This window comes from Heteronotia binoei, chromosome 17 (assembly GCF_032191835.1).
Source record: "Heteronotia binoei isolate CCM8104 ecotype False Entrance Well chromosome 17, APGP_CSIRO_Hbin_v1, whole genome shotgun sequence".
Taxonomy (NCBI): Eukaryota; Metazoa; Chordata; class Lepidosauria; order Squamata; family Gekkonidae; genus Heteronotia; species Heteronotia binoei.
The window spans coordinates 10,269,365-10,283,279 of NC_083239.1; the positions used below are offsets into that span (position 1 = coordinate 10,269,365).

Here is a 13,915-nt window from a genome sequence, read left to right on the forward strand (position 1 = left end):
TACAGTATCTGAGAAAAGCTCACCTCTTAAAATGAGCCATCCCTACAAAATATAATTACGGCAAAAACAAAACCCTTTACAGAGTTTTTTTTTTTAAAATAGAAAAAAAGAGAATGAAATGACAAGGGTTCTTTCCCTCCAAAGATCAACTGTCAGAAATCAGGCCTGATCTGTTCATGATTTAAGATCAGACTATCATAAAGAACAGATGATTCGAAGAAAACATCTCTTTCAATTTCTTTCTCTTTAGATTTATCAAAATTCCTATAAAATTCTTGAAATACAAAGGGAATATAAATATGAAAAGCTTGGCCCTTAAAAAAAGGCGAGAGATTTACACAAGAACGTTTGTTTTTTCCAAAGGTCTTTATGGATGGAAGCTCTAGGTATGTGTTGGTCCAAAAAAAACCCCCCAAACAAAAGACATGTAATAACTTTTGTTAAGACTAACCAAAATGACACCGAACAGTGAACAAATGGTTTTAAGCCCATGAATTTGTTTAGGATTCCATGGTTTTTTCAGCCAAGTTATGGCAGAGGGTGAGAGGTTTTTCTCAGCCTGATTTAAGAATTCTGGAGTACTCAAAGGCTTGTGTGCTGCTGTGCATCATCTTAATTAGTTTTAACAAAAGGGTATTATTACATGGCTGGTAGTTTCTGGATGGCACATTCTTTCCCAAAGAGACACTGGATTGTTTTCATCAATCGGCTGGCTCTTTATTTGCATCACCCACAACAATTAATATACCTGTCCCTTGCAACTGAAAGAGGTAAGGTTTAGCCGTGTTTTTTTCTGTGAAAACTACTCAAGATATGGGCATGAGGTCTAAAAAGTATAAGCATACCATCCAAGAAGACAGACCAAACAGAAGTTGTGTTTCTCAACTGAGGGAAGTTACAATGGCACCCCTAAGAGGGGTGAGAAAAGACAATTATGTCTTGCAGCAACGTCACAGGCACCATTCAAGAGCCTCGTGAAACTAGCCTAACCACCATCCCAACAGCGAATGGGGCTAATCTTCAGTGGTAGAAGCCCTGTGTTGCATGAAGATGATTCTCCTGTTCAACCCCTGGCATCTCCAATTAAAACAATCCTGGGTTAGCAAGTGCTGGGGGAAAAAATCTCATCTTGAGATTCTCTACTCAGTTGGGATAAATGCTGCTAGGAATAGATGGATGACTGGTCTAACACAGAACGGAGCCGCTTTGTATTATGAAACAGGAACAACAGCAGTAATGGGAGTCATTTTCCAGGAGCACTGTTTAGTGGTCAGGAATGGCAGAAAGCACACAAAAGGCAGCAATTTACCTGAGCAGACTAGTAAAAATAACGGTGCTGTTCACAATGCAGAAAAACCAGTATGCCTGGGAAAGGCTCTAAGGTTGGCATCCAGAGCAAAAGCCGACCATTCCCTTTTGAAATCTGCATAAGAGCTTCGACGCTTCGTAGATCCTCTGTCTGCAGATACAGGCTCAATTCATACATTGCACTTGCCTGTTACCATCCCCTCCTCTTCATGTATGTTCAGAGTAAATTCATTACTTCCTGGTACAGTCAAAATTCAGCTTGCCATGGCATGAACTGGCAAAATCTGGCAAGACATAGGGAAGCACAGAAACAGAACACATGAATTAACCCTTTGCCTGCCAATGTTTCATTCATTTTTAAAACTCAGAGGACTTCAAGAAGCTCCGCAATCTTCCTCCAACAGGATGACACAAATCACTTTGAATGCATTCTGCTTGTATTATGTGTGCTTGGGGGACAGTGGTATTTTCTTGTTTTAGTAAAGAAAATTAAGAAATACTGGTGGGCCAGTGTTAGGCCAGGGGTGGGGACACCTGCGTTCATATCCCCACGCAGCTCAGAAGTACCCCGGGGCATCTTGGGCTGGTTGTTCCTTCAGTTCCACCTGCCTCACAAGGTTGTTATAATGATAAAATGGAGAAGTGTGTACATTGACCTGCGCTTCTTAGGAAAGTACAGGATAAAAATGTGACAGCTCAGCATTTGGAGGCCAAGTCCAACTCAAAAGGAAGAGTTAATAAAAGGAGCAGTGGCCATTGCAATAGGGAACAGTGGGTTACCCCTCACCTTTCACCCTCTCGCCGGAACTAGCTGCCGGCCAGACATGCCTCATCATCCCCAGTTAAGCCTGGAAAGTTAGAGATCTGGTTTAAAAGCAAATTTCAAAATCTATAACCCAAAAAAAAGACCCTGATTTCGAACACAGAATAGTTCTGAAGAAAGGCAAATATGCATTTAGTGTTCTTAATGCGCATGCTTCAATTTGATAAACATATTTTGGTTTAAATTCTATTTCACTGAATGGAGCTTACTGGCATACTGAAGTGGGAGGAGGCTTGCTACTACAGGAAGAAGACTGCAGATTTATATCCCGCCCTTCTCTCTGAATCAGAGACTCAGAGCGGCTTACAATCTCCTATATCTTCTCCCCCCCACAACAAGACACCGTGAGATGGGTGGGGCTGAGAGGGCTCTCCGAGAAGCTGCCCTTTCAAGGACAACTCCTGTGATAACTATGGCTAACCCAAGGCCATTCCAGCAGCTGCAAGTGGAGGAGTGGGGAATCAAACCCGGTTCTCCCAGATAAGAGTCTGCACACTTAACCACTACACCAAACTGGCTCTGCTATGGCATTCATCAAAATTTTTTAAGTTCCCTCCCCAACAATGGCAGCTAGAAACACATTCTTTTTAAAAGGCAGCACTGGGCCTTTCGAGACGATAAGAGTTCTGGGGAGTGTGGGGGGGGAGAAGAATAATTAGAGATACATTCACAATTACCATTAATCAGAAAAGCCACTTTCAACCCTGGTATGAGGCCTGCATGCATTCCTCTGGCAGAAGCTGTTTTAAGGTGGGAATCCCCCGCCAACCACAAGCCCCACCAGGCAAGGGCACTGGGGCCTACTGCTGCTGGCCAAAGAGGCTCCAGTGTTAATGGCGGAAGCAGTCCACCAATACCGTGCAAGCCATACAAGCGTTATCAAAGATTTCAGGTTTTCACGGCTGGCATCATCATTAGGGTTTGTAGAATCTTTCGGGCTCAAGTGCCGTGTTCTACTGGAGAAAGTTTTTCTTCCCGACGTTTCGTTCTCAGCTGCGGAGAACATCCTCAGTGGCGTTGCAGCCGGAGCAGGCGCTCTGACCTTCTTGGCTGCTGTGCATTGAGCGAGGCCAGGGCTGCTGGAGAGCTGCTATTTCTAGGCTGGAGAGGGTGTGGTGAGAGGGTAATTGGTTTGTGAATGCTTCCAACCCTCCCAGCAATCAACACAGAACAATGGTCACATTCCACAGCCAGTTTCCTTATCACCACCCTTCCAGGAAGCCCCACCAAACAATGGGTACATTCACAAACCAATTGCCCTCTCACCACACCCCCTCAAGCCTAGAAATAGCAGCTCTCCAGCAGCCCTGGCCTCACTCAATACACAGCAGCCAAGAAGGTCAGAGCGCCTGCTCCGGCTGCAACGCCACTGAGGATGTTCTCCGCAGCTGAGAACGAAATGTCTGGAAGAAAAACTTTCTCCAGTAGAACACGGCACTTGAGCCCGAAAGATTCTACAAACCCTAAATCATACAAGTGTTAATAATTAAGGAAGGGCATCTTGAATTTCAGTAAACATCTGCACTGCCTTTGGTTGCTTGATGCAGAAAATGCTAAATGGATCCCCTGCCCTGTGTTATGAAACTGCCCTTCTGAACTAGAATTGCCAGTATGCATTTTTGTTGTTGTTGTGGTTTGGGGTTTTTTGGCATTTGTGTATGTGTGTGCCCATGCCTGGAAGTCATGTTGACTTTTGATGACTCCCACCGGGGCTTGAAGGATGTTCAGAGAAGTGGCTTGAGAGCCTGCCTCTGCCTCCCAACTTCTGGTACTCTGAAGCGGGTTGGCTCTGCTTAGCTTCTGAGATCTAACAAGATCAGGCTTGCCTGGGCTATCCAGGTTAGGGGCCAGAATGTATTCTGATCTCAAAATGCACCTGTCACAGTGACCTATTCAAGTCAAGCAGGGCCTTCCAATGCAGAGTTCTAAAATATGAAGCTTCAGATATGTACAGTCAGGGCTTTTTTTGAACAGCAATGCACAGGAACGGAGTTCCGGCTGGCTTGGCATTGGGGATGTTGCCTGATATGCAAATGAGCCCATGCAGGGCTTTTTCTACAAATAAGCCCTGTGTACAGCTATGTACCAGCAATTTAAGATCCCCAAAAGAAGCCAGACTCAGTGCTCAAGACTTTTTACTAATGTGATTGTTCAGTGTTTGCTTCACTCATGCCCTGGTTTGGGAACCAGTCTCATTCCCCTCCTTTGTGCCACACTGCCCCCAATTTTCTAGCGCAGGCATCTTGAGGACTCAAAAACCCCACCAACTCATTGATAAGAGCTCCTTCAAAACTGCTCCTTCAAGAGAAAAAAATGTGTGCTTCTTCAAGAGAAAAATGTGTGCAACTACAGTTGTTACTGTTCCATGTTTTCCAAGAACAGCACTCTGCTAGGCAGCACAGAGGAAAAGGGGTCTCAGGAAATAAGATCTCTTGGTATCTTTGGTGATCCGCAGTAGCCTTCTTGAGTTATGTCTGCAGGAGCGGTTTTGCTTTCTGAAGTCCTTCCTTCAGGAACTGGAGGTAGGTTGCTGTCGAGGGATCTTCAAAACTGGCAGAAAAACTGAAGATGCTGCTCTCGACTTCTTCAGGCTTCATAGAAGTGATATCCAGGAAGTGGTTGGCATTGATGTGGTGTACCTGCAAAATGAGGGATGCCTTTAGGAAAGCAAGAGAGCTTTACAAACAGATGCTTTTGTCCCAGGAAAGCAATACCATTTTAAACTGGCAGCAGCTAAAAGACAAAGGCAGTAAATGCCACATTAAACGACATACAGCAATTTAAAAAGGAGACTGATACCAAGGAGGGACGACAGTGCTCCTCCTTCTTGGCCCAAGGGTGCTCTTGCAGACCATAACAGCATCCAATTAGCTGCAGCTGCTTTGCTTAGTGCAATGAGATGGCTTTTCAGAGCCAAGAAGGGAAAAAAAAACATGTATTGGATACTTAATTCTTATAGCAACTATATGAGAAGCAGGCAATTGGGATCCAAAGCAGATTATCAACAATTAATAGAAGAGGAAGGGAAATAGTTCTATTTTGATGACGTCTGGATACACACTCTAATGATCTATTAAGAATCAGTTTCTGCAAGAATGAGAGTTCCTTCCAGTGTTCCCTCTAAGCTGAGTTAGTGTGAGCTAGCTCACAGTTTTTTAGCCTCTGGCTCACATGTTTTTGCCTTAGCTCAGGAAGGATGGCCCCAGAGCAAACTAATTTATACAGTAGCCAAATTGCTCACTCACAACTTTAATGCCAGTAGCTCACAAAGTAGAATTCTTGCTCACAAGACACCACAGCTTAGAGGGAACATTGGTTCCTTCCCAGTACTGTATAATCAGTCTTATCTGTAAATTTGTCCAACAGAGGAGAATTATTCTAAAGTCTAGTCCAGATTATACTATCTGTATACTTTTATAGTAAACCAGCAATCTGATGATTCAGTAAAACCAGAAATGAAGCAGGTGGCATCCTGGCAACTAATAACGGCTTCAATTCAAGAAGTCATTTGTACCCAAATATTGTTGTGCATATAATAGTGCACCAATGCTGAGGGGGAAGATCCTCATGTTAAGCAGAAAATGAAATTAGGCATAGCTATTTCTCTGCAACCATATAGAAATGGGGTGACGGTATTTCCTTTCTTGTATATCCAAAATTTATGTAAATAATAAGACTCTCATTATACGACTAAAACAATATATTTTACAAGAACGAGAGAAGGACAGACAGAGCTGAGGCGTTATAACGGAGGTAGGTTCATATGAATCTCATTATATGACTAAAACAATATATTTTACAAGAACGAGAGAAGGACAGACAGAGCTGAGGCGTTATAACGGAGGCAGGCTCATACCACAGTGCCATTGGGCAAGCAGATCATTATTTCCACAGGGAAACTGTACTTCTCGAGGTGCAACTCTGCAAGTTTGCTGCTGAACTTACTCTCTTTCTTGGCCTACAGACAAGGAATGCATATTTTTAACACTCTGGTTTGAAAAACATCTCTTAACTAAATGGCATTCATTCTGAACAGAAATCAATTAAATCATATATTTTTAAAAGTTGATGAATTAAACGAGGGGTGGTCAAACTGTGGCTCGAGAGTCACATGCAGCTCTCTCATACATATTGTGCGGCTCTCAAAGCCCCCACCTGTCCTGTCGGCCAGACTGGAGAAGGCATTTGTCTCTATAAATCACTTCTCCAAGCGAAGCCAACCGGCAGCTTAGAGAATACATTTAAAGTTGCTTTCTTTCTACCTCTCTCTCTCTCCACCCACCAATTTGCCTTCCTGCCTGCCTGCCTGCTCTCAAACATCGGACATTCATGCCTATATGGCCGAGGACCTGCCTACCTTAGGGACCGCCTCTCCCCATATGTTCCCCAGAGAGCACTGAGATCTAGTTCTCAAAATCTTTTAAAAATCCCTGGGCCAAGAGAGGCTAGACTGAAAACAACCAGGGAGCAAGCCTTTTCAGCAATGGCCCCCCCGATGGTGGAATCAACTTCCAGAGGTGGTGCGAGCCCTGCGGGACCTGAATCAGTTCCACAGGGCTTGCAAAACCGCTCTCTTTCAGCTTGCTTTTAAGATAGAACCCGGCTAAACTGACGTGTAGCCACCTAACCACCTTATATATGACTGTGAACTGTAGCACCTTAACTTAATTTTAATTTATAATAGCTGTTTTATCTATTTTAACTAACCTATGTAACCTAATTGTATTTTAATCTGTTTTGTCTTGATTGTATTTTATTCAAATCATGGTTGTCCCATGTCTGTGAGCCGCCCTGAGCCTGCCTTTGGCGGGGGAAGGCGGGATACAAAAATAAATTTACTTTACTTTACTTTACTTACTTGTGGCTCTCAAACCTCTGAAGTTCATGCCTTGTGGCTCTCAAACCTCTAACATTTTATTCTATGTGGCTCTTATGTTAAGCAAGTTTGGCCACCCCTGAATTAAACGATTACTTCAGTGTAAAAATGTATGAAATAGTTTTTATTCTTTGGAATAATGCAATGCTTCAAAATCTCTAGGAGGTATGATGTAAAAAAAAAAAAAGGTTAAACTTCCTCCTTATGTCAATTGTCATATCAATAGCTGTTGTGCTATCAAATGCAGGTATTAAATACCAAAATATCTAATATCGTCAGCGTTTCATCTGCTTGAATTGAAATTGACCACGTTGCCCTTTTAATGAAACTATCAACGCAAACAAAAAGAATACAATGGGATGAAACACTACAGAACAGTCTACCTACTATGTCTGCAAGAGACACCATGAGAGTATGAAGTAACACAGTTTAAGGGGGGTGGGGCGTCACATTTTTAAAACTCCTCCTTGGTCAGTTATTACTCCAAAGTCAAGAGTCAAGTAATTCTCTAAGTATAATGTAGCCACATAAGCCCTGAATCATCTTTCAAACTGCATCGTGACTAGAATAAAAGGAAACACAATTCAACCATTCCTAAATGCTGCACGTTTTAATTGGTAAATTAATCCTCTAAAGTTGATTAACTGGTAGGAGCTCATTATAATTGGAGAAGGCATTTGATTTTTTTTTCCCAGGTCAATTTGGTTCTAGTGGATTACTACAAGGGATTTTAAAGAAATCCCTTACAATAATCCACTAGAATAAACTTTGGTTTATTAAACTCTCTCACACACCTTTCAATATCTTACAAAAGCTGTTCATGTGGCATTCTTGGTTATATCAAGTTTACTTACCTAGTTAATTAACTGAATAGTCTTTAATCCAGCATTAGTCCCCCCCCCCCTTTTTTTTTTACAGTATCTAGAAAGGGGAACATTCCGCTAAGACAAATTTGGCCTGAATTTGTCTGGGCATGGGGCTTCAGTCAGTACTTGGAATGGAGATCACCAAAGAAGATGGAGCTTGCTACGCATATGAAGGAAATCAATGGCAAACCACTTCTGCTTATCTCATGCCTGGAACACCCCAAGAAAGGGTTACCATGAGTTGTTTGCAACTTGACGGCATATTCTTCTTCTGGAAAAGACCCTGCTAGAGAAGCTGCCGGAGTCTTAATGGGTTTGTCATTCTGGGCTTGCTTTGATGCCCATGTCCAAGCGGCACCCTCCTACTATCCCCGAATTCAAAAGAACCCAATGACTTACCTGTAAGTCTTCTAACTCCTTCACCAATGACCAGGTACTGATGAAACTCACATTCAGCAAAGCAAGGATGGGCGAACTTTCCAGGACGGTCTCCCGGAGAGTTCGCCCTGAACCTGGCCAGACAGAAAAAAGAAAGATGAGGGCAAGATCAGGACAAACTTGCACCTGGGACAATTTCAGAGCAAATTTGTAAACTTTTAATAGGTTATAATGTCACTGTCCATCCACTGTTTGTGACAAGTGTCTAGCAGAATATTTACTATATAAACTCTCAGCATGCACCCGAGCCTATAGCTGTAGCAGACAGTGGGCACAGAGAGAAGTGTGTGCTTGCTGAGGACTCCAAAAAGGACTAGCAGAGTGAAGGAACTCTGGTCCCTTGAATGCATCTCAGGACTCAAACTTCAATTCGTCTCTGGGAGTGTAGCTTTAGGACTTTAAATCTTTTCTCTTCCACTCAGTGTTGCTATTAGCATTCTAAAAGCTAGGGGAGATGCAAACATTTCCCCCCCCCCTTTAAAATGCTAACAACAGAGTAGGGCACTCAGTTTCAAGCAGGAAACCAAGTGGAGGTAGAAAGGCTGCTTTTCCTTTCCTTGCATGCCCCAAGACAAACGGAGGCTCCACAGGTCTGTAATTTATGCTTTTAAAATGCAAAGTGTTTAAAGTACTTTTGGTGGCAGTCCACTACTGGGACAAAATCGTGATGGGGAAGAGAGATTCCTACAGTGCAATCCTGAACAGAGTTATATTCTTCTAAGCCCGTTGAAGTCAGTGGGACTGGAAGAGTGTCATTCTGCTGAGGACAGCAGAGGCAACTCCATTACTTCCTGCCGCCTCCCTCAAAAGGCTCCACCCATTCTCTCCCCCTGGCATTGTGCCTGCAGTACCCTCTTAGAGCACCTATGTGGTATCACCTCTTCTCTTCCTTCATACCCCAGCTCAAAACCTACCTCTTCCATGAAGCCTTCAGAGTCACCCCTTAAACACCACATTTGCTTGTGTGACCCATGTCATTTCCTCTGCCCCCCACCCCTAAAGTGAGATTATAAGTACTTCAGAGCAGGGATCTCTGTTTTGCTTATGGTTGCTTCCAAATGAACATAGGAAGCTGCCTTATACTGAATCAGACCTTTGGTCCATCAAAGTCAGTATTGTCTTCTCAGACTGGCAGTGGCTCTCCAGGGTCTCCAGCTGAGGTTTTTCACACCTATTTGCCTGGACCATTTTTTGGAGATGCCAGGGATCGAACCTGGGACCTTCTGCTTCTCAAGCAGATGCTCTACCACTGAGCCACAGTCCCTCCCCTGACTGGCAGCGGCTCTCCAGGGTCTCAAGCTGAGGTTTTTCACACCTATTTGCCTGGACCCTTTTTTGGAGATGCCAGGGATTGAACCTGGGACCTTCTGCTTCCCAAGCAGATGCTCTACCACTGAGCCACCATCCCTCCCTATGGAATGGGACTCTTTCCCTACATTCTCATCCTCCACCCCTGTGCTTTCATGCAACACAGTGTGACCACTAACTTCCCTGGATTTCTCGAAACCTGTCTGAGTATGATGCGTGGTACCCAAAGAGGGTCTGTGAAAAGTACAGATGGGAAGGTGTGGATTTCTTCACCAAAAATGGCATCATTTTTCCTTCTGCCTAACCCCCCCCTTAAAAAAAAAGTGGGCTTTTGTTGTTGTTGGAATATTGCTATAGTCTTTAAACTGGTGAGCTGGAGCAGAAACATGGAGCAAATATACAGCATCATTTTATTGGAGTTTTATTTTCTAGGGAGGGACGGTGGCTCAGTGGTAAAGCATCTGCTTGGGAAGCAGAAGGTCCCAGGTTCAATCCACAGCATCTCCAAAAAAGGGTTCAGGCAAAAAGGCGTGAAAAACCTCAGCTCGAGACCCTGGAGAGCCACTGCCAGTCTGAGAAGACAATACTGACTTTGATGGGCCGAGGGTCTGATTCAGTATAAGGCAGCTTCATATGTTCATATCATTCTCATAGCAAAGACCTGAAAAACATCTTTATGGAGGATGTGCATTGCATGTTTAAACAGCTAACATTCAGATAGCCCAAAAAATCAGCGGGCCTATTTTTATGTATTAGTTTTGTATGGCAAATCATAAATTAGTTTCTTTGTTGATCCACTAAAGCATCTCCTTCTCTCAAGAGGGGAAAATGGAACCCAGATAGTTATGGATGATAAGGCCCTTAGACACAATAGCCACACAGAAACTCCAAGCCCCAGGTAGAATACTGAATACAAGTTGCAACTCTGGAAGAAGGCCATTCATACCTTTTGAGACTCCAGCAAACATTTGATCAGCAACTGAGAGAAACAAGAAAGCTGGACTTGGGTCTGCTTTTGACCTGATCCAGCCGGGCTCTGCTATGGTTCTTAACTCCCCCTAAATACAGCTTGGATGACTCAGGCTAACCTGATCTGGTTGGATCTTGGAAGCTAAGTGGGGTTAGCCCTGGTTAGTACTTGGATGAGAGACCACCAAGAAAGTTCAAGGTCACTACACAGAGGCAGGCAGCGGCAAAAACCATCTCTATTTGTCTCTTGTCTTGGAAACCCCAGGGTGTTGTGTCTTGCAATTCAGTCCTGAAGTTACAACACAGAGAACGCTACGGAGGTGACCAGTGGAAGTCCACTGGTCCCCGGATATAGCTCGCAAATACGCTCCGCCAATCAAGATCTGTGGCGGGAAGTTTAACTGGCCAGGATTGGACCTGGCCAGACGGAGGGTGGTTCCGGGGTATGTTTATAATCGGGACCCGGCCCGCGTGGTTTTTTGCCTTGTGATGTACTTGCTAATAAAGCATGTTGCCTCCAACACGTCTCGCCACTCACTACATTACAAAGGGTAACCGTAAGTCAGCTGCAACACGACGGCACTTCCCACCCCTGAAAATACAGAGATCTGTAAAATACAGCACAGCAAACTCTCACCTCAGCATGACTGATCGTCTAGCGCTCCCCACAACAGTATGGAGTGCACAAGTTTGCTCTCAGATTTTGCCCTTTCGAAAGCTTGGGTAAAAGGAAAGTAGGAAACCTGAAAGCAGAAGAACGAGGGCAGAAAATGTGTCAGACAGACATTTCTGCTAAAATTGCACATTGTTTGTATTAAGGGGATGGGTACACACGGCAGGCAGCTCCTGATAGATCCTTGCTCCCTGGAGCGAGTACCAGCATGGGAAGATGTGTACATAAAATATGTGAATATTGCATACACATGTGGAACCATTAGCCAAACAGCTTAGCGTGGTCCGCACAGTCTGAGCAAACCACAGGAGCATTTTCCAATGGGTCAATTTTAACATTGCTGGTGCAATCATTTTTAAAAAATGGATAGTTGGTCAGCCAGTTTTAGAAAGCAGAATGGGACGCATGGGAACAGTACACCCAAATTGCTGGACTTTTACAATGCCGACACACATTACAAAAAAGTTTGGCTTAATTACAGGCATAGAAGAGAGAACACAGAGGCAGTCATGGCCATTAGCTTAGATGGCTTTAGATAAGGACCAAGGAAGAGAAGCCCGTCAATGCCTACTGTAGTCATCATGGCTAAACAGAATCTCCAGGTTCAATAGTTCTCAACATCTGTTATTGGGACAGGCTTTGGCCTCTGTTCTCTGCTCCTGTATGCTTTCCAAAGGCATCTGTCTGGAAACAGTTTACTAGGCTAGATGGGCCTGAATTTGGTCTAGCAAGGCCCTTCTTACATGTAGGACCCTTTACAGAAACCCATCTTCTTTTTAAAATGACTGCCATAAGAAAACAAAGAGTGTCCTGCTGGATCAGACTAGTTCTCGATCTAGTCCAGCATCCTGCTTCACATAGTGTCCCTGGAGGGTCAACAGCCCAGGGGATAAAGGCAAATAACTTCCCCTGAAGTTGCCTCCAAATGATGACACTCAGAGGTTGGCAACTGAACATGGAGGCTTCCTTTAGTCACCATGGCAAATAGCCATCGATGGGCCCTTTCTCCTCCATGAATCTGTCTAATCCCCTTTCCAAACCACCTCTCTGACACTTAACAATTTCACCAAATGGCATAGTTTTTCCACAGGTTCCTCCTCTACCCCTGATCCTCAGCTGATAGATTAGACAGGAACAACACTGCCAGTTGCCAGTAGGGGGAACGTTAACTGCTCTCAACAATTTTTGCTATAAATTCACTCTTTGTTCCTAGATGCTGAGCCACATGTGACTTGCATGTTTCCTGCTGATAAGGAAAGCACTGTTCTGAGACTGCAGTATCCTCTGCCTGAAGAGGGTTCTTAGAAACACCTCTAGTGCTTGTCTGTTTCGAAAAATGGCCCCAGGGTCTCACAACAGGGGAAGGATGGATGACAGGGCTCTTAAAGCTCCAGCTGTGCCCGAGAGATCTGGGCTCTGTCACCAAGTTCTGGGGTGACCTCACACAACCTCTTCATCAACATATCAAAAAGACAGACCACATGCTTATTTTAAGGAACACTGCATCTTGGATAACACTGCAACGATATTAACCGATATCAAAGAGGAAAAACATGGTCATTCTTGCAGTCTCCACATAAAATTAGGAGGCCCAGTGTGTTACTTCTTCCACACCAGGGCACTAACAGAATAATTCAGCCACCCAGGACGCATCCTGAGGATCCAATCCCACTCAGGGCTTTCCTCCAGCACAAGGAGCCTTCCTTGACACAACAGGCTTGAAGAGTCATTTAAACCAGGGTAAGGCATGAAGGGGGGGGGGGGGGGCGTGCTGTTCACACATTTCAACTCTATGTATTTAACCTCATTCCTCCAATACCATGGGATGTTCTCATACTTTCTTAAATGGATACATAGCAACTTCCAGCTTGCGGGCTGCCTCTTCCCAAGTTATTTCTTGCTGCCAGCTGATCTCTTCAAATATGAACTGAATTGGTTCCCCTTCAGGGTCTCTGCTGTTAATCACATTCCCATTTTCGTCATGGATAACAGAAGGGATGGATGGTCCCAAAGACTCCAGCTCCATCTATGAGACAACAAACAGATAGAACTGTTTCAGTGCTCCTGACAACACACTAGTCTCCGGAATGTAAGGACAGCTATGCAGGATCACACCAGTGGGCCATCAAGTCCAGCATCCTGTTTCCAGCAGCAGGTAGTAAGATGGCACAAGGAAGTCTGCACACAGACCACATCCCTCCCCTGCAGACTGTTCTTCCAGCATCTGACAATCAGAGGCATCCCGCCTCTGAACTCATAGGCTTTCTTCAGCTGTCATGGCTAACAGCCAATGATAAACCTATCCTCTTAGCATGGCTCTCTAGCTGGCTTACTTCCATGGCTTCCTAGTTCACTACATAGTAGATATAGCTAATATAGACCAGGGGTAGCCAAACTTGCTTAACGTAAGAGTCACACAGAATAAACACCATATGTTTCAGAGCCACAAGGCATGAATATCAGATGTTGGAGAACAGGCAGGCAGGCAGGATTGAAAGAAAGGTGGAAAGAAAGCAAATAGACCGGGGGCGGGGGAGAGAGGGAGAGGTGGAAAGAAAGCAACTTTGACTTCAAATGCATCCTCCGCCAGCTGGCTTGGAGAAATTACTTAAAGAGACAAATGCCTTCTCCAAGCTGGCCAACGGGGCAGTGGG

At 44.3% G+C, this 13,915-nt stretch overlaps 1 protein-coding gene and 1 non-coding gene across 2 annotated transcripts in view; both read right to left on the bottom strand.

Moving 5' to 3' along the window:
• Positions 1 to 4,543: 4,543 nt before the first annotated feature.
• The window catches only part of SELENON (selenoprotein N), a 47,685-nt gene continuing 38,313 nt past the window's right edge, over positions 4,544 to 13,915 (bottom strand). The window contains exons 8-12 of the mRNA XM_060258335.1: positions 13,099 to 13,287; positions 11,226 to 11,331; positions 8,273 to 8,385; positions 5,988 to 6,089; positions 4,544 to 4,770 (exon numbers count right to left, since the gene is read on the bottom strand). Coding sequence (XP_060114318.1) covers positions 4,600 to 4,770; positions 5,988 to 6,089; positions 8,273 to 8,385; positions 11,226 to 11,331; positions 13,099 to 13,287 — 681 coding nt within the window. The 3' untranslated portion in view covers positions 4,544 to 4,599. The remainder of the gene's footprint in view (positions 4,771 to 5,987; positions 6,090 to 8,272; positions 8,386 to 11,225; positions 11,332 to 13,098; positions 13,288 to 13,915) is intronic.
• TRNAL-GAG (transfer RNA leucine (anticodon GAG)) lies at positions 9,504 to 9,578 on the bottom strand. Its single transcript has one exon. It is a non-coding gene; the product is annotated as a tRNA-Leu (tRNA).